Raw genomic sequence first — 19,370 nt, 5'->3', positions numbered from 1 at the left:
AAATGTGCTAATGTTATTTTGCCTGTTATTTTAAAAAGATGCATAGTCAAGTAAAAAATATATAAAAATTTAAAAAGAAATATATACATACAATAAAAAATAAATAAGATACATAAAATTTGAAAAAGAAATATGAATGAATGAATGAAAGAGAAAAGTCTGGGCTGGTTTGGTAGTCAACAGCATGCATGGTAATTAAAACCATGAAAATAGATGAGATAAGGTCACCTAGGCAAGTACATAAGGGAAGACAAAGAGATGTGAATCAGGCAGATAATATTTCAGGCTAGATGTAGGAGTAAGAACCATTAAATTGAAAAAGAGCAACTGGAGACATAGGAGGACCATGAGGAGAATGGCATTCCAGAAGCCAGTGGAGATATTTCAAGATGGATAAGGCAATTAATAATATCAGATTCGAAAGAGCTCAAGCTGGATAAAGACTGAAGAGAGGCTAGCAAATAACAAACAGAAGGTCAGTGATGACCTGATTGAGAGGAGTTTCAGTAGAGTGACTGGAGCAGAAGTCAGAGGAATGAACTGCTGTTGAAGAAGTGGATTCATCACTCCTCTTTCAAAGAAGTTTGGAGTTTCTCAGAAAGATGAGAACCTGTACAAATAATACACATTGTTCAGATAATGAAATTCCTAGTGATTAATGCTAACATGTTGTGGGAATCAGGAGACCAGAGAGATCACTGGGTGAAACAGGAGTATTTTATTTAGGTGGCCACCAACTCAGCAGATGAACAGCCAAAGTCCAGCTGGAGCTATAATAACATTATCCGCAAAGCCCCCCAAAAATGGGTTCCAAAAGCAAGTATGAGAAAAACAAGTTCTTTCAGTGTCCCCCTAAAATTCTCTCCCCATCCCATCATTCTTTGTTCTGCTCTCATAACTAGTTTTGTAACTATTTTTGCGAGTTTGCAAAGGTTTTATAACTTCCTGTTTTTCTCTCTGTAACATGGCAAAGTCACAAAACATGCCTAAATTGCAAAAATCTGTCACAGTATAATTAACTGCCTTTCTTTTGCTTCTGCAAGCCTGGTTTCCCTGCCCTGCAAATTTCGCACCACTGGCTAGCCACCCCACTTCAGTAGCATAAATAAAAGTCAAGCCCTGTCTTTGTTCATTGCTCAGCCTTTAGATGTTCATCTGCTAAGCTGGTGGCCACCTATATAAAATCCTCCTGTTTCACCCAGTGGTCTCTCCAGTCTCCTAATTCCCACAGCAAACATGCAGTAACAGGTAAGTGAAAGAAGGGACAGAAGGTGATAACAGAGTTATAAAATAAAGGATTCCTCATGTAATGCCCACATAAAATAAATATCTGCTATCGTATTTTTAAGAGTCTGCAAATTCAATAGAACTATAGTTTGGTTTTTATACTTGTCTCTTAAAGAAAGGTGATACTGCAATTTATAAGTAGATGTTTCACTGTGGAAATAGATTTGTTCCCTTAAAAACTGAATATAAAATACATTTTTGGAAATCAAATAATTAAGTAAATTAGGAAAAGTATTTCTTTAAAGGAGTGATGGGACTGTTAGGCTGCAATCTGATTGCATTCAAATTATGTCTTTATAAATATTAGTAATAAATGTCTTATTTTGATTTTACAACATATAACCCTTGGTGCCTACTCTAATCCTATGAGATATGCAGGCTGAGTATTATTAGCCCCATCTGACCTCAGACCATTCTGTCTGCTACAGGGCTATTTGTCTTGGAAAAAGGAGTGATTTTCCCTTTAGAGGGATACTCTGTGTTCATACAAGTTCTCAAAGAGCTAATAGTCACATAGCTCTGAAGCTGTTTAGTTTTCTTTATTGATACATTATTCAAACTAGTATAAATTTTAAAAACAAGCTATCTCACAATATGCTGAACTGTAACATTCCAAAACAATGATAGTCAAAATTTAAGGTCAAAATGTGGTTTATGAGCTACGCTATAGTAAATTTACAGACAAAATGGAGATGGCTTAATAATAAACCAATAATAAACTAATAAAAATACTAGTTTCACAACAATGTAAATATACTTAACATTACTGAAATGTATAATTAAAAATGATTAAAACAGTAAAGTTTATGTTATATGTTTTTTACCACAATTAAAAAAAAACCAACACCAACATTAGCTTTGTTAGAAAAATATTAAAAGGATTAAAAGGATAGTTTACTGTTAATATTTCTCACAATTGCTTATTCACAATAAATATTCTTTCCACTATTAAGGCATGGAGATTATTTTTCTATAGTTCTGAATTAAAATCTATAGGTATTTTATAGAAATAACATTGGAAGAAGATACAAATATGCTACAATATTTAACTGCATTCTACCCCCTAAGCATACATTTTCTAAATTCTCTATAATGATGACATAATTTTCACATTCAGAAAAAAGATTTTTTAAAATTGAGATTGATATTAAATGTAATAACTGTGGCAATTAAATAAGATTTTAGGCCTGGATTTTACATCTCAGAATTCATTCAATGTATACCAGCTTATTTACTTCACCTCTGTATTTCATGCTTCTATGTTAGGACAAAGGCCAGTCTGTGGATGTGCAAACATTTTTTTTTTCTTTTTTTTGAGACAGAGTCTTATTCTGTTGCTCAGGCTGGAGAGCAGTAAGAGCATGACTCACAGCATCCTCAAACTCCTGGGCTCAAAAAATCCTCCCACCTCAATCTTCTGAGTAACTGGGACTACAGGGCTGTGCCACCATGCCTGGCTAATTATTTTTAGTAGCGATGAGGTCTCGCTATGTTGCCCAGGCTGGTCTCGGAACTCCTGAGCTCAAGCGCTCCTCCACCTCGGCCTCCCAAAGTACTGGGATTATAGGCATGAGCCCCTGTGCCCAGGAGTAAATTTTTTTTTTTTTAATAAGTAGAGGCAGTCCAAGAGAGCCTACTAAAGTCTTAGCTACCCTGTATCCAAAGACTCTTTGGAAAGAAAAGTGGAATGGTTTGGGGCCCTACAAAGGTTATGAGAAATTAGTAGAAATATGTTGAGATACGCACAGTTGCAAAGACCCTTTGCTACACTGCTTGATAGCACAGAACAACAATAACAAAAAATGCTACTGTTGAATCTAGAATTCACTAGGAGAGACATTCTAGTGACTTATACAATCCAAAATAAATCTAAAATTATATACAGCCACAGGTAAACAGTGCATATAAATGACGACACTGAGATTGCATTCAGGAGGTTTAAAGACATTTTTAAAACTTTTGTTAACTATATTCGAAAACAGTCTTCTCACCTGCGTGGCCTAGTCCTTGGGGACATCATTTCATTCCCAAGTATGTGGTACCGCCGTGCTTCATGCAACAACTGATAACACTCAGGAGAATTCTGGATCAATTGGTCCACTTCAACTGTTTGAACAAAGTAGTTGGGATGCAACAGAGGGAGTCTCACATGTGTCAGGAGCTCATGTAACAGTGGTCTTCTCAGATCAACGGCACGATAGACCCAACGCATGACGGCTTCAAAAACCATCTCCTCTTTACCAATAACAAGTTCATCGCTACAAATATAATCAATAAGTTCATCTTTGTCAAGCTCAAGAAATTCTTCATGCTGGGATACATCCTCAAAAGTCTGTAATGCAAAATTTTTGCACTTTGTGAAGAGTGTTTTGAGTGAATGGGTATCAGCAAAGCGCTGGATTCCTAAGCAATTACAAGGATCAAGTTGCTCCTCCAAGAACTTGGCACATGCATCACGGAGAACACTAATCTGAAAGAGGCTTGATGTCTCAAAGAGATATTGTACATTCTCTGTAGTGATCTTCACCTTTCCAGTATAAACATACTGCAAAAAACATTCCATAGCTTCAGCTAAAATACCATTGATCTCAACCAACATTTCTCGGCTTTCCCTGTGGTCATTACAAAACATAGCTCTGAAGTAGCTGCTACAGGCTGAGAGCACAGCTCTATGGCAAGGAAATTCTTTTCCTTCCACACAAATGATAACATCTGTGAATAAGCGGCTATCTCGAAATTCATTAAATATCTGGAGTATGTTTTCAGCATGGGATGATCCTGAAGAGAAGTCAAAAAACTCATGACCTGTCAGAGATTTGGGGTCCATTTCAAAAACTTTACGCTTAGTTGCTGGGGAATCACGCACCCCAAGATCCTCTCTGTTTAGTCTGCGTCCCAATATTAGTACCATTGTTACATCAGTTGACTATATAATTGTTGAGAAATGACTGTTAGGGATCTTCTTTATGTGGCTAAAAGTAAAAAAAGGAAAACATTTCAATATGCAAAAAATTCAGTATTCAAATTACATAATTTCATTTTAATATAAACACTACAACAAAATCACATAATTAATATATTTCATATAGGGTACACAGCACTATCTCATGTTAATAAAAACTGATAAACAAAAATTTGCATTTGGACAATTAGAACATTAGGGGTAATTTGCAATAGTACTCCTTAAGCTCCCCTTTTCTAGCTGAAAGGATACTATGTACTTTGTGAGTTACTAATCTTCCATTTCCTCCCCATTTACAGAGCTGAGTTTCATACTATTGACTGTAGAGTTAAGTCAGAATGGTGTAAGACAAAATTTGACTACAGTTAGAATTCTAACATAGTTATCTTTCTTTTTAAAAATCTTCTTTATTTTGAGACAGGGTCTCACTCTGTCACCAAGTTTGGAGTAAAGTGACATGATCATAGCTCACTGTAACCTCAAACTCCTAGGCTCAAGCGATCTTCCTGCCTCAACCTTCTGAGTAGCTGTGACGATGTGTGCGTACTACCATGCCTCGCTAATTTTTTTACTTTTTGTAGAGATGGGATCTTTCAGCCTCTCAAAGTATTGGGATGACAGGCATGAGCCACAATGCCTGGTGAAATAATTATTATCTTAATATAGAATTCCTAGAGAGGAATTTAGCTATATCTATTAATAGCCTTTAAAAATATGTATATTGTTTGACCAGCAAGTCCTTTTTTTTTTTTTTTAAAGTACTCTCTCCTAAGGAAATAATCAGAATTATGTGGATTTATCTATACAGATGTCCAATGCTGTACTGATAGAAAATACTCAAAATAACCTAAATGCCCTGTAAGAGGGGATTGGTTAAACCACAGTACATCTTCTGGCTAGAACAAAGTCTATGCAGCCATTAAAAATTATATAGACTAACGACACAGGGAAGTAGTAACCACACAGTAAGTGAAAAAGTAGATCACAAAACATGCCAACAGAAAAAATAATGTATCTGTGAATCTAGGGATAGGATGTACATATGCCAAAATGTTTTATTTATCTTCTCTATTTTCCACCAAAATGTCTATTATAAAATGTAATATTCATTTAAAAAATTTTCATGCATGTTATCTAGGTCTTGTTCCCTTTCATTAATAAGAAACACCCCAAAAACCCCTCAGAAATGACTATCAGTAAGTAACTGATGGACTGAGGCACTTGGCTATAGCCATCAATTCTCTCTCTCTCTGTCTTTTTTTTGGAAACAGGGTCTCATTCTGTCACCCAGGCTGGAGTGCAATGGCGCGATCTTGACTCACTGCAATCTCCACCTCCTGGGTTCAAGCGATTCTCCTGCCTCAGCCTCCCGAGTAGCTGGGACTACAGGCACGTATCCACCACACCTGGCTAATTTTTGTATTTTTGGTAGAGAAGCAGTTTTGCCATGTTGCTCAGGCTGGTCTTGAACTCCTGGCCTCAAGGGATCTGCCCACCTTGGCCTCTCAAAGTGCTGGGATTATAGGCATGAGCCACGGTGCCCAGCCGAATTCTCTTTATTTTTATTATTATTATTATTATTATTTTTTGAGACGGAGTCTTGCTCTGTCGCCCAGACTGGAGTGCAGTGGGCGCGATCTCGGCTCACTGCAAGCTCCGCCTCCCGGGTTCACGCCATTCTCCTGCCTCAGCCTCCGGAGTAGCTGGGACTACAGGCGCCCGCCACCACGCCTGGCTAATTTCTTTTTGTATTTTTAGTAGAGACGGGGTTTCACCGTGTTAGCCAGGATGGTCTCGATCTCCTGACCTCATGATCCGCCCGCCTCGGCCTCCCAAAGTGCTGGGATTACAGGCTTGAGCCACCGCGCCCGGCCCGAATTCTCTTTAATATTAATTTTAAGGAGATTCTTCTACTCTCTTTCCACATCTTCAGAAGTTGATACATGATTCAAAGTGTATTAGTAATTGGTTTAAGACCAAAGAGTATCTCATCTATTACCATACTCTCAGAATTTCATATATCCCTTGTAACGTTCCCAACTTCTTGAAATATTTCAAGTCAGACATTCAGGCCTAAATATGGCAGCAAAAAGAAGGCAGCTAAAGGATGTCACAGATAATACAATCTAAAAAATGAGATGCCATCCTACATTCCCAAGCCACAAATAAAACTTGAGACTTGAAATTTAACAATATTAAGGCTGCATTTTGAGTACCCTGTCATATATTAAATTGTACCCCACTTTTTAAGTGACACAAAGGGAAATAAAATATGCAATATCAAAATCAAGAAGAACTCATTCTCTTATATATGGTATTCTCTTCTTTTTTATGTTCTTATTTATCTCCATCCTCACTTCTCACTGTAATGCCCCAGATATCCTACTTCTAATATTCACTAGATACTTGGAATTTTCATGAATTATCTCACTGAATTTACTTAATATTGCAGCTTTTACCATCATCATCATCAACAAATATTTATTATATGCCCACTATTGTCAAGATACTGTACTAGGCGAGGGTTTACAGAGATGTAAGATATTGTTATTGGAGTTTTTTGTTTTTGTTTGAGACAGGGTCTCCTCGTGTTGCCCAGGCTGGAGTACAGTGCCATGACCTCGGCTCACTGCAACCTCCGCCTTCCGGGTTCAAGCGATTCTCGTGCCTCAGCCTCCGGAGTAACTGGGATTACAGGCACATGCCACCATGCCTGGCTAATTTTTGTATTTTTTTAGTAGGGACAGGTTTTGCCATGTTGGCTAGGCTGGTCTCGAACTCCTGAGCTCGAGCAATTCTCCCGCCTTGGGCTCCGAAAGTGCTGGGATTACAGGCATGAGCGACTGCGCTCAGCCTGTTTTGTTTTGTTTTGTTTTGAGACGGAGTCTCGCTCTGTTGCCAGGCTGAAGTACAGTGCTGCCATCTTGGCTCACTGCAACCTCCACCTCCCAGGCTCAAGCGATTCTCCTGCTTCAGCCTCCCAAGTAGCTGGGACTACAGGTGCGCGCCAGCACACCTGGATAATTGTTTGTATATTTAGTAGAGACGGGGTTTCACCATGTTGACCAGGATGGTATCAATCTCCTGACCTCGTGATCCACCCACCTCAGCCTCCCAAAGTGCTGGGATTACAGGCGTGATCCTTTTTATTTTTAATTTTTTTGAGCCGGAGTCTCGCTCTGTCCCCAGGCTGGAGTGCAACTCCAGTGCAAATCTCAGCTCACTGCAACTTCCACCTCCCAGGTTCAAGCGATTCTCCTGCCTTAGCCTCCTTAATAACTGGGTCTACAGGCATGCACTACCACGCCCAGCTAATTTTTGTATTCTTAGAGATGGGGTTTTACCATGTTGGGCAGGATGGTCTCGATATCACCTCGTGATCCACCTGCCTTGGCCTACCAAAGTGCTAGGATTACAGGCATGAGCCACCACGCCAGGCTTTTTTTTTTTTTTTTTTAATAGAGTTGCAACAAAACATATTCAAACAAGATAAATAACAACATAAAGTAGCACAGACAATATGTCCCATCGGTACAGACAGCCTAGTTCCTCCTAAAACTTCTATTACATTTAAAAAACATCTCTTCCTATCAATTAGCACTTCAACTTCCTGAAGTCTAGGTGATAGGATTTTCTCTGGGCAGATATATGCTAGGTTATTCTGACCATTCGGGGAAAAATACATGGCTATAACAACATCTGAAGGACACCTAAATGATTGCATGCTACACAGGATCTTTTCTGTTTCTCTGTCTATCCCCCAATTGTGCAGGTAAAGTCAGAAAAAATCCAAGCAATTTTATCAGTCAAATGGAATAAGACTAAAGTGAAATAAATACTATTTTCATTTGAAATCACTAGGGTGGAGAGTCAGAGGCAGTATGTTGATATCTTTTTTTTGTTTGTTTCAGATGCAGTCTTGTTCTGTCGCCCAGGCGGGAGTGCAGTGGCACAATCTTGGCTCACTGCAAGCTCCACCTCCCACGTTCAAGCGATTTTCCTGCCTCAGACTCCTGATTAGATGGGACTACAGGCACATGCCACCATGCCCATTTTTGTATTTTTGGAAGATTTTTGTATTTTTGGAAAAGACGGGTTTCACTATGTTGGCCAGGCTGGTCTTGAACTCCTGACCTCAAGTGATCCACCTGCCTTGGCCTCCCAAAGTGTTGGGATTACAGGCGTGAGCCACTACGCCTGGCCACCCTCATTTCTAAGTTTTAAAAAAATAAAAATAAAAAATAAATTTCAAATGTACAAACATACATGCATTTTCTAAATACATAACAAAGCTTTGTGATGTAATATAATATTTACGGCAATGGAAGTTCATGGAGAAGGCCTATTTAAATGAACACATATAAAAGTAAAGATAAACACAAGACAATGCTTACTAATGGCTGGTTTTGGAGTAAATGTCAACAAAGTAAATCCCACAAATTTAGTTAGTAAAATTAGTTTCTCTTAAATTTGAGGAAATATTTTCCTCTACATGTATGTTATGGTCCAAACAAGCTAGATTTTTAACTTCAATCCAATTATGTTTTGCAGATTTTAGGTAACAGACTTGCCTGAGAACAAATAAAAGCTCTATTTAATTAATTTTAATACCTAAATGAATAAAAATGTATGAGTTTAAAATATTTTGTTAGTTTTAAAATTTATTATCACTACTAAAAAAAGGGGATTTCTTACCATCTCTTTTAAGATTTTTCTGATTACTCAGAAAGTATTCATGTTTGCCTCATTACAGGTCATCCAACTTGCGTTATAGTTACCCATATATTTGTGTACATGTCTGGATGCATGTGCACACACACAGCTTAACATTTAAAACTCCTTTTATAATGCATAGAATGACTTCCAAATTCCAGGCTCTCACACATGAGCAGTAGCATATCTATCAAACATGCTTTTAATTTGAAGTTATCTCAATAACTGTTTTATAAACAGAAATGTATCCCCCTTATCAAGAGAGACCACTACTGTGCCTGAATGTCAATTTTTTGTTGTTGTTGAAACTTCAAAAAGTTCAATGTATGTAATATCACAAGTAATTCAAAAAGGGAACATTTCAACTATGATAAACATAAACTGTGATGACATGGAATATAACTCATATTTTAATCTTAATGCCTTATTAATCTAGACTCAAATTATGGTTGAATTAGCTACAAGTCAGGTACCCAAATCAAGAACCTATTATTCATTCCAGCTTATCTAGTTTGACTTCTTACTGCATTTCAGGTTCAAAAAATTCACACAAGCGATTGTGACTTTGACTAGAGATACAATTATTGGTATTAACAACAATGGAAATTGTGAGCTTCTTCCTGCATACATTTTCATTTTCTCAATGTTTAAATGAAAATTTGTTCATAATACAAAACAAAATAGCACATTGTAGGAACTAAGAATTTCCCTTTGGCTAGAATGGACAAGTAGGAAAACACATATAAAAGTATACTTTGTTTTCTGTATCCAATGATCTTACTCTAATTTTATTACATAAGTTTGGGAACAGTGTGTTAAGTATTAATATAAAATTGATTAAAATTTGTATCAATTAAGGGTCTGTCTTTTTATGCTATTTTCTGCCCCTTATTTTCATAGTTGGCTCCTTGATTTGTTCACTGACAAAAGAGGTCTTCCTCTCCACTACTTTTACCCAATAAAAAATGGAAAATCCTGGATTAGAACACCTGTAAAATCACCTTGCATTACAAAGTCTTCAACAGCAATGAGATATTTGTTTACTGCTCTGTATGTAAAAGAGACTATCTCATAGATCTTTGCAAACAGCTTCAGCCTGCTGCCTCCTGACTTTCGGGCATCTTGACTTCCTCTGGACTTTCTGAGAACTCTCCCATGACTGGTCTCCATAATGACACCAAATGTAAACACTTCCTATGTATAAATGATTTGCATGAGGGCATCTTAGGAGTGTGAGATTCATTCAGAATGTATCTTTTGGGCTTCCAGATGTAATTCGCTAGTTTTTGCCTTCCCATTTTATACAATAAAGTAATACAAAGATTAGCTGGGCGTGGTGGTGGGCGCCTGTAGTCCCAGCTACTCAGGAGGCTGAGGTAGGAGAATCGCTTGAACCCGGGAGGCAGAGGTTGCAGTGAGCTGAGATCGCACCACCGCACTCCAGCCTGGAAACGGCGAGACTCCATCTCAAAAAAAACAGAACAAAAGGAAAGAAAAATGTTATTCTATCTCAAAGTACGGTGTCTAATACAGGTTCAGGATTGATCAAAATGAACTCATAATGTATAATCAAGCAAACGAAACATAAGATTACAGATTGAGCCATTGTAGCATTTTTGCAAATATCACAGCAGAATTATTCCCATCAGGAAAAAGTAAATAACTAAGTAGGCATCTCTAAACAAAATTAGTAGGAAAAGTTTCTTTCCAAAGAAACACAATGACTGAAAGTTGTATCTACATGAGTTAATGGATATAAGTTGATCAAAAAGGAATGAGGCTCTCAGGAAAGCACAGAAGAGTGGGTAAATATTTAGTAACAGAAATGATTGTCACACTGCCGTTTTTTGTGATCGTAAGCATAGAGTCGTGCCTTGTTACTCTGATTGGCTTAAGTGATCTCTGGTTAAAGAAAGGAAAATGGTTTAAATTCTCTAATGACAACGTTTAGATAGTTTATACATACTATAAATATACCTTTTTAGCATTTGGTTGATCAAAGCCCCAGTCAAAATATGTGTGTTGTTTTAATTTCCACACCTAAAATAAAGGAAGAATAGCAACATATAAATCTGATAGTTGTCAGTTCATGTACAGTTGTCATTATTTACTAATATGTTGAACAAAGTTTTTAGTAAATTCTAGTTTCTGACTGCAGTTCATTTTTGTATAAAAATAATTAGTGAATAACATCTCCTTAAAGCAAATTAATAATTTAATGCTATTTTACATAACTAGTTTTCTTATTTATCAACTTCCTTGACAGTTTTTTTGTTTGTTTGTTTTTTGAGACTGAGTTTCACTCTTATTGCCCAGGCTGGAGTGCAATGGCACGATCTTGGCTCACCACAACCTCCACTTCCCAGGTTCAAGCGATTCTCCTGCCTCAACCTCCCGAGTAGCTGGGATTACAGGCATGTGCCACCATGCCCAGCTAATTTTATATTTTTAGCAGAGATAGGGTTTCTCCATGTTGGTCAGGCTGGTCTCGAACTCCTGACCTCAGGTGATCCACCTGCCTCGTCGTCTCAAAGTGCTGGGATTACAGGCATGCGCCACCGCACCCGGCACTTGACAGTTTTATCCTGGAGTGTTATCCTGCAGTAAAATTTGAGTGAAAAATGAGTAAAAGAAAATTCATGTCAATAGCAAGCTAATGGTAGCACTGAAAAAACATGTACTCTGTGATAATTCTGCATTGGATATTTGAAGAGTGTCTGGAAATTGATGTTTCATCCAAGTTTGGGGCCATGAAATAATTCTAAGAGTTAGCAAATACTTATTTTTTAATGTTTTAATATATAAGTGTATATTTCCTCTGCCTTGAATCTTATAGAAACTTAATCCCCATATCCCATAGAAACCAACTAATTCAGCACAATTCCTTTTATTTATTTATTTATTTGGTGGAAAGGGATAAGAGGAATGCTTAAGAGAAAATACCAGAACCTTCAGCTGTGTACAGAATAGCAATAGTATTTAAACACAAGTGGTTCTGGTTTCTGGCCCAGATATCTTTAAATAGAACTTGTAAATTCTTAATAAGTTTAGACAAATTCAAAAGTTCATTCCAAAACCAAATATAAATGATCTTTTTTTAAAAACGTGTACACATAAACACATATGTATACCAGACTGTGTTATGATCATGAAGTGAATGCTATCCTGTGTTTCCTTACTTTCAGAAGTGAGCCTGACTTGTATGTACCCTTGGTAAAAAAATATTGCAACTAGGGCAAATTTGGGAATTGTTACTCCCAGCTAAGTAAATCTTCCTTCCCAATGGACAATAAGATCCTGAATCAATGTAGGGATTCAGGTCAATTCAGGAAACATTTATAAAGAACCTAGTCTATGTCTGTCACTGCGTGGCAAATACTGGATTCAGATCCAATTTTGGACTCTGTGGGGTTGGCTAAGAGTAGAGCCAAACAAGAACTCCAAGACTGGTACTAAAATAGATCCAAATTCTTAGCAGGTGCAGATTGGAATACAGCCTTTTATAACCAATCTGGTCTAGAATTATACCTTATGGGGTAGAAAGCATAAGGCAATTCACCTGGGCATTTTCTATGGATTTTTAGGTAATACCAACCTAATCGGTAAGGGTAAGGGATGGAAGAGAGAGGGTACAAAGTCTGAAGGAAATGTGTAATATCAGAATCAATCTACAGCGTGAGTTTGTACTCAAAACAAGCTTATGTTTCCTTTAGCACGCAGAAATTCTATACAAAGAGGTTACTAACAGCCTTAAAGATAGTATGGATTAATGAGGGGCTTCTAAAAACTAATACCAGAAAATGAAGGAACCAACAACATCCTGACTAGCGTAGCCCCTAAAACTTGTAGTAGTGAACTGCTGCATGCTATGTTCTACACTACTCCATTTTCTCAAAGTTAACCTTGAAAGAACATCACAGGAGATGACAAGAAAGTTTAACCAAGAGGTTTATCTTGAAAGATATATAGTAACTCAAAAGAAGGAAAGCCAGAAAATAATTGCAATATAGTAAATCTTTTTTTTGTTGTTTTTTGAGACGGTCTCACTCTGTTGCCAGGCTGGAGTGCAGTGGCGCAATCTTGGCTCACTGCAACCTTTGCCTCCTGGGTTCAAGTGATTCTCCCGCCTCAGCCTCCCGCCTAGCTGGGACTACTGGTGCGCGCCACCACGTGTTTTTAGTAGAGATACGGTTTCACCATGTTGGCCAGGATGGCCTCAATCTTTTGACCTCGTGATCCACCTGCCTCGACCTCCCAAAGTGCTGGGATTACAGGCGTGAGCCACCGTGCCCAACCAGTACATCTTTTATTTTAAAAATAACCAGAAAATTATATATAGTAAGGTACTACACAAAACCAAGCAAATTTTTATACATTTCAGATATTTTCACCCTATAGTCTCAAAAGCTTATTTGATTTTTTAATATCATAATTTTTAAAAAAATTATTTTGCACTATCAAAATTTCAGTTTAAAGAATTACTCTGCAGCAGTGGTTCCTGAACCATGTTTTACAAATGTAATGTTTAAAGCCCAGCCTTCAAGCTATTTTCAACATTTCCAGTTTCTTAATGGAACCACCAAGCCCATATTTACCCACCATGAGATAACAGAAACCGGCTGGGCGAGGTGGCTCATGCCTGCAGTCCTAGCACTTTGAGAGGCTGACGCAGGCAGATCACGAGGTCAAGGGTTCGAGACCAGCCTGGCCAACATAGTGAAACCCCGTCTCTACTAAAAATACGAAAAAATTAGCCGGGCTTGGTGGCGGGCACCTGTAATCCCAGCTACTCGGGAGGCTGAGGCACGAGAAACGCTTGAACCCGGGAGGCGGAGCTTGCAGTGAGCCGAGATGGCGCCACTGCACTCCAGCCTGAGCAACAGAGACTCTGTCTCAAAAAAAAAAAAAAAAAAAAAAAGAAAAGAAAAGGTAACTAGTTGGTAAGAAACCAACTAAAACCTTGAGTTTCTTTGGATAGAATGATAGCAACTAGGGATTATCCCATGTTTATTAGAACCTCAAATGCGCAATACACTGTATGACTTTGCTTGATGAGAAACAAAAGAGATAGCTGTTGATGACAAATTTAGGAAAGCTTAAACAACGTGTCAGACTAAGCAATATGGTTCTTTAACTAAAAAAGACTACTACTGTCTCTTAAATCACAGGAAAAAAAACCCCGAATTTCTCCAGTGTTTCTCTCCCTCAACTTAAAACTTCTGGCTACTGATATTCTCCAACCCTAAAGGAAGAAAAAAATTTGCTAACCATCAGACATCACACCTGGTATACCAAGGTGCCGCATTGAGCCTACTCATGCTTCTGACTAGACTTGATGTGTAAATTTAATGTTGTTTGGTTTTATCTTGCTAACGTTTCTTTTAAGTATTTAATGCATTGTTTTATTCTATAATCAAAATACTTATAGATATATGATATGGTTATGTTTTCTGATAGCAAAATGGTTTTGGTTTTTTATTTATTTTTGAGATGGAGTCTCACTCTGTCACCCAGGCTGGAGTGCAGTGGCATAATCTTGGCTCACTGCAACCCCCACCTCCCGGGTTCAAGTGATTCTCCTGCCTCAGCCTCCCGAGTAGCTGGGATTACAGGAGCGTGCTACCACACCAGGATAATATTTTCTGTGTTTTCTCTTTTTTTCTTTGTTTTTTTTTTTTTTTTTTTTTAGTAGAGATGGGGTTTCACTACGTTGGCCAGGCTGGTCTTGAACTCCTGACCTCGTGATCCACCTGCCCCAGTCTCCGAAAGTGCTGGGATTACAAGCATGAGTCACCACGCCTGGCCTGGTTTTGGTTTTTTAATTAAAATTAAATCTGCAAGGATGCCAGCAAGGAGCTCTGCCACCTGAACAAATTTGAGATTTTTTTTTTTTTGAGACAGAGTCTCGCTCTGTTGCCAAGCTGGAGTGCAGTGGCGCAATCTCGGCTCACTGCAAGCTCCGCCTCCCGGGTTCACACCATTCTCCTGCCTCAGCCTCCCGAGTAGCTGGGACTACAGGCGCCCGCCACCACACCCGGCTAATTTTTTGTATTTTTAGTAGAGACAGGGTTTCTCCGTGTTAACCAGGACAGTCTCCATCTCCTAACCTCGTGATCTGCCCGCCTCAGCCTCCTAAAGTGCTGGGATTACAGGCATGAGCCACCGTGCCCGGTCACAAATTTGAGATCTAATATTTTACATGACTTCTCTATGAATAAAAGCACATAGTCAGTAGTTTATATTTACCTTCGTGGTGACACTAATTATTTACAGTGGTAGCATTTGGAAACCTCAGTTAAGAGTAAAGCCCACCTTTTTTTTTTTTTTTTTTTTTTTGAGATAGAGTTTTGCTCCTGTTGCCCAGGCTGGAGTGCAATGGCACAATCTCAGCTCACTGCAACCTCTGCCTCCAGGGTTCAAAGGATTCTCCTGCCTCAGCCTCCCAAGTAGCTGGGATTACAGGCACCCGCTGCCACACCCAGCTAATTTTTGTATTTTTAGTAGAGACGGGGTTTCATCACGTTGGCCAGGCTGATCTTGAACTCCTAACCTCAGGTTATCCGCCTGCCTCAGCCTCTCAAAGTGCTGAGATTACAGGCGTGAGCCACTGAACCCAGCCAAAGCCCACTTTTAAAACATCAGTTTAGTAGTCTTTAAGATGTGTCAAATGTTGAAAAATTTTAACTCTGGGATGATGAATATAGGCAGAGTGCCAAACTCTTCAATTTAAAAAAGTTTGCTTAATTATTGTATTGTTTATTTTTTGAGACAGGGTCTCACTATGTTGCCCATTCTGTTCGCAAACTCCAGGGCTTAAGAGATTCTCCTGCCTCAGCCTCTGGAGTAGCTGGGATGACAAGCAAGCACTTAATGTGTTTTTAATAGGAGAAACAATAGCAATTTTTAAACGTCAACAGTTGTCAAGTGGCTATATACTCTCTAGTTGTTTCAGTCACACCAGAAGTAAATTATACAAAAATGCATTTTTCATATGTACACTTGTGAAGATATTTACTGACATTTTTCCATTATACAGTCCGTACCCAAATATTTATTGAAAAAAGTGTCCCAAATTTCTAGGTATGACAAAAGTTTAGACAAAAACAACTGTGGTCACTTATTTGATAAATAGTATTTATTTTTCACAGGCTTGACCTCTGGGTTTTAATGAAATGGGAGAAAAACAAGGAAGTTAAAAAAAGGTTACTGAAAAAGCATTAAGGTTCAACAACCTGGACGAAAGCCAGGAAAGTTTAGGTTAAAGCTGGTAGTCAGCCCTAACTCAGAATATTATTTCTTCTTCCTGTTTAGAGACTTAAGTTGCTGGCTTTGTTTGAATAAGCAAGCCTTTACTGAGTGATGGTTTTACTTCTTCAAAAGTTTAGATGATTGCATTTTGTACTTATTTAGATACATTAAATACTCTCAATGCACAAGTGATGAGGCAGTTCTGATCACAGGAGCTGCTCATTCCGGTGTAACCATCTCCTCTGGAATTTTAAAGAATGCATAACCAATGGGAACTGTTCATATTCAATTCCTGCTTCATCCAGGGGAGCTCAAACTTCCTTCTACAAAAATGTATTAAGTCCCTGCCAGGCACGGTGGGTCACGCCTGCAATCCCAGCACTTTGGGAGGCTGAGGCGGGCAGATCACCTGAGGTCAGGAGTTCAAGACTAGCCTGGACAACATGGTGAAACTCCGTCCCTACTAAACATACAAAAACTAGCCGGGTGTGGTGGCGGGCGCCTGTAATCCCAGCTACTCGGGAAACTGAGGCAGGAGACTCGCTTGAACCTGGGAAGCGGAGATTGCGGTGAGCTGAGATGGCCTGAGTGACGGTGAGACCACTCCACTCCAGCCTGGGTGACAGAATGAGACCTTGTCTCAAAAACAAAACAAGTGTATTAAGTCTTGAGTGAATTCCTACATCTGCAGAAGAAAATCTGAGAAAACGCAAATACCCTATTAACTCAAGAGAATACAAAAACCATTTTCAACCCACTATGGCTAAAAATGATTGGTCTTAAAGATTTTATTACCGTCACCTTAATTTATAATTTTAAAATGACACAGTTGCAACCCACTTCTCAAACATTTTGAATTACCACGGGAATTAAAACACAGAAGTATGTGACCTAGAATCCCTCAAACAAGGAAAACAACTCATCCAAGACAAGTATGGAAGAATCTTTACCTTTTAGGGGAGCATCTTTAAACTATCTTTTTTAAATAGAAGAAATCCGCTTTTAAATCTCAGCCAACAACAAGCAGATTTTAAATCTATTTTACAACCCTAATAAAAACCAACCTCTTAGCTGGTGGACCCAGTCTGTAGCTGCAAATGCAAAGACGTGATTTTTGAAAAGCTGCCCACAAGAGCAAGTGATTAATCATTAAAATCCACTAAAATCAATTGTGAACAGCCACTGCCTCAGGGGCGACCGCGGGGCCCCCTAAGATGTGGCACTGTGATCTATATTTAGCTATCTAAACACGTTTACAGAACTGGCAACAACGAATTCGCAGGACTTCCTGAGCACCACCCCGGCAGATAACGCGACACTAGTTAAAGGGTGTTAATTTTCCGGTCCTCGGAGGGCGGGCCACGGTTGCCGACCGCTGCGTGCCCAGAACTGCCTGCAGGATCAGGCAGCAGCCGCGGCAGCCACGGAGGCTCCCAGTCACCCGCCGCAGGGGCGGGAGCGCGCGCCGCCCGCATCCGCGCCGCCAGGCTCCACTCCCGCCGCAGCTGCAAGAGCAGCGAGAGCGCGCGCTCCCGCGCGTCCTACAGATCACCTTCAAGGGGGCGGGAAGAATGGCCCCGGACAGGACCACCTAGTGACAATAAAAACTCGCCAATAAAAACTCGAACTCGCCCTCGGGTACCGCCCACAAGCCGCCGCAGGCGCCCAATCCCCGCCGCGTTAACAGTCTTCACCCGGGGTGTCCAGAACTTGGGGGCGGGTCCATTAGGAACTAAATTAAGAAACCAAGTCCTGGAGTGGTAAGAAGGTGGGGAGGTTAGGCGGGGACTGCGGCGGCTGAACGCCCGCTCCCCCGCCCGCCCTGGCTCCCCCGGGACGGCCGCAGCGAGCCCGGTGTCGCGATCGTGGTAAACAAAGGCTCGCAGGGGACGGGGGCGGGGGTAACGGTCAGGTGACAGTGCCGAGCGCATTTCGCAATCGCTTTAATGGGGCTTCGCTGGCCCGCTGCCCCGGGAACCCCACCTTGACCCCGTCATTCCTCCCGGACAGAACCGACGGTCGTCCCACCAAACGGGAAGGCTGGATTTGAGGCGGTCCCACTCCCCCGCGCTTCCTGAAATAAAAAGCAGCGCCCCGTTCGCAGTCCATCGGCAACAAGCAGCACCCCCGGCGGCGCCCGGCCCCGCGGCGACTAGGCGACCGCACCTGCGGCTACCCCCAGTCCCGGCGGCCACCCCCTCCCACCTCGCCCTTGCCAGGCCGCGCCAGCCGCGCCACGGTTCCGGGCCGTAGTGCCAGGAGGCGCGGGCGCCCTCCCTCAGGGCTGTAGCTACCGCTCGGGGAGGAAGAACCCCCAGGGAGACCTGGAGGCCCCTCGCCTCAGAAAGGGGCCCTGCAGACCAGCTGCAGCCTCTCCGCAGACCGCCAATCTGGCTCCGAGAGGCCAGCCGCCGCTGGCTGCCCTCCCGCAGACACCCCGGTGGTCAGGACCGCCGCCGCCCCTCCGCCCCTGAGGACTCAGACTCTGGCCGGTTCCTCGCCTTTCGGCCGGTCCCGGAGCTGTCACCCCCGGTACCTCTCGGCGAAGGCTGGAAGCAGCCAGCAGCGGCGAACCCCGCGGTTCCTCAGCCGCAGGCGGCGCAGCGCACTCTCCAGCGCCGGCGTCTTCTCCAGCCACCAGTCTCTGCCGCAGCTCACAACAAAGGAAACATGTGACCCTCCGGGCCAAAACACTGAGCGTCACCGACCCCTGGCCAATCCGGGTGGGCGTCCTCCGCCCCGGGGGACCCCGGGAGATGTAGTTCTCGCTTCCCGGTGGCCTCCGGGGCCACCCGGGGCTCCAGCCATGGGGTGGGTGTCGGGCGCCAGGAGGACTAGACCCACTCCAAGGGCTGCTGACTCAAAAACACTTTGTTTTAAGTAGAGATAGTTAAAAAAAATGCCTTTTGTGTAAGGAGCCGAGTGAAAAGCCGGAGTCGTTTGTTTCTTTCCCTCAAAGGCCCCTGCCACGTCCCAAGGAAAAAGCCCGCGATCAGCCCTTCGACTTTAAAGCTTGGGTAGAAGCTTAGAGAGCTTTTTGTTTGACCCTTTGATAGACAATCGGAAATCCTCAGGCCTGAAGGGTGGACGAGACTAAAACCCTAGTCCCTAGAAGGAGCAAGGAAAACCACCTCTTTTTTTGATAAAGCTGTTACTGTCA

At 41.1% G+C, this 19,370-nt stretch overlaps 1 protein-coding gene across 13 annotated transcripts in view; it reads right to left on the bottom strand.

Moving 5' to 3' along the window:
* Positions 1 to 18,935, bottom strand: part of LOC105480599 (kelch-like protein 24) — a 176,217-nt gene extending 157,282 nt beyond the window's left edge. For 5 of the 13 annotated variants that reach the window (XM_071091341.1, XM_071091348.1, XM_071091349.1 and 2 more), the window contains exons 1-2: positions 10,940 to 13,512; positions 3,279 to 4,259 (exon numbers count right to left, since the gene is read on the bottom strand). In XM_071091341.1, the coding sequence (XP_070947442.1) occupies positions 3,279 to 4,198 (920 nt within the window). In that variant the 5' untranslated portion in view covers positions 4,199 to 4,259; positions 10,940 to 13,512. Of the gene's footprint in view, positions 1 to 487; positions 611 to 3,278; positions 4,260 to 10,939; positions 13,513 to 18,193; positions 18,285 to 18,711 lie in introns of those variants that run through there. The other 8 variants (XM_071091350.1, XM_071091357.1, XM_071091343.1 and 5 more) reach the window with 7 other exon arrangements.
* Between the last annotated feature and the right edge of the window lie 435 nt (positions 18,936 to 19,370).

Source organism: Macaca nemestrina, chromosome 2, assembly GCF_043159975.1.
Source record: "Macaca nemestrina isolate mMacNem1 chromosome 2, mMacNem.hap1, whole genome shotgun sequence".
Taxonomy (NCBI): Eukaryota; Metazoa; Chordata; class Mammalia; order Primates; family Cercopithecidae; genus Macaca; species Macaca nemestrina.
This window is presented reverse-complemented; position numbering and strand designations above follow the sequence as displayed.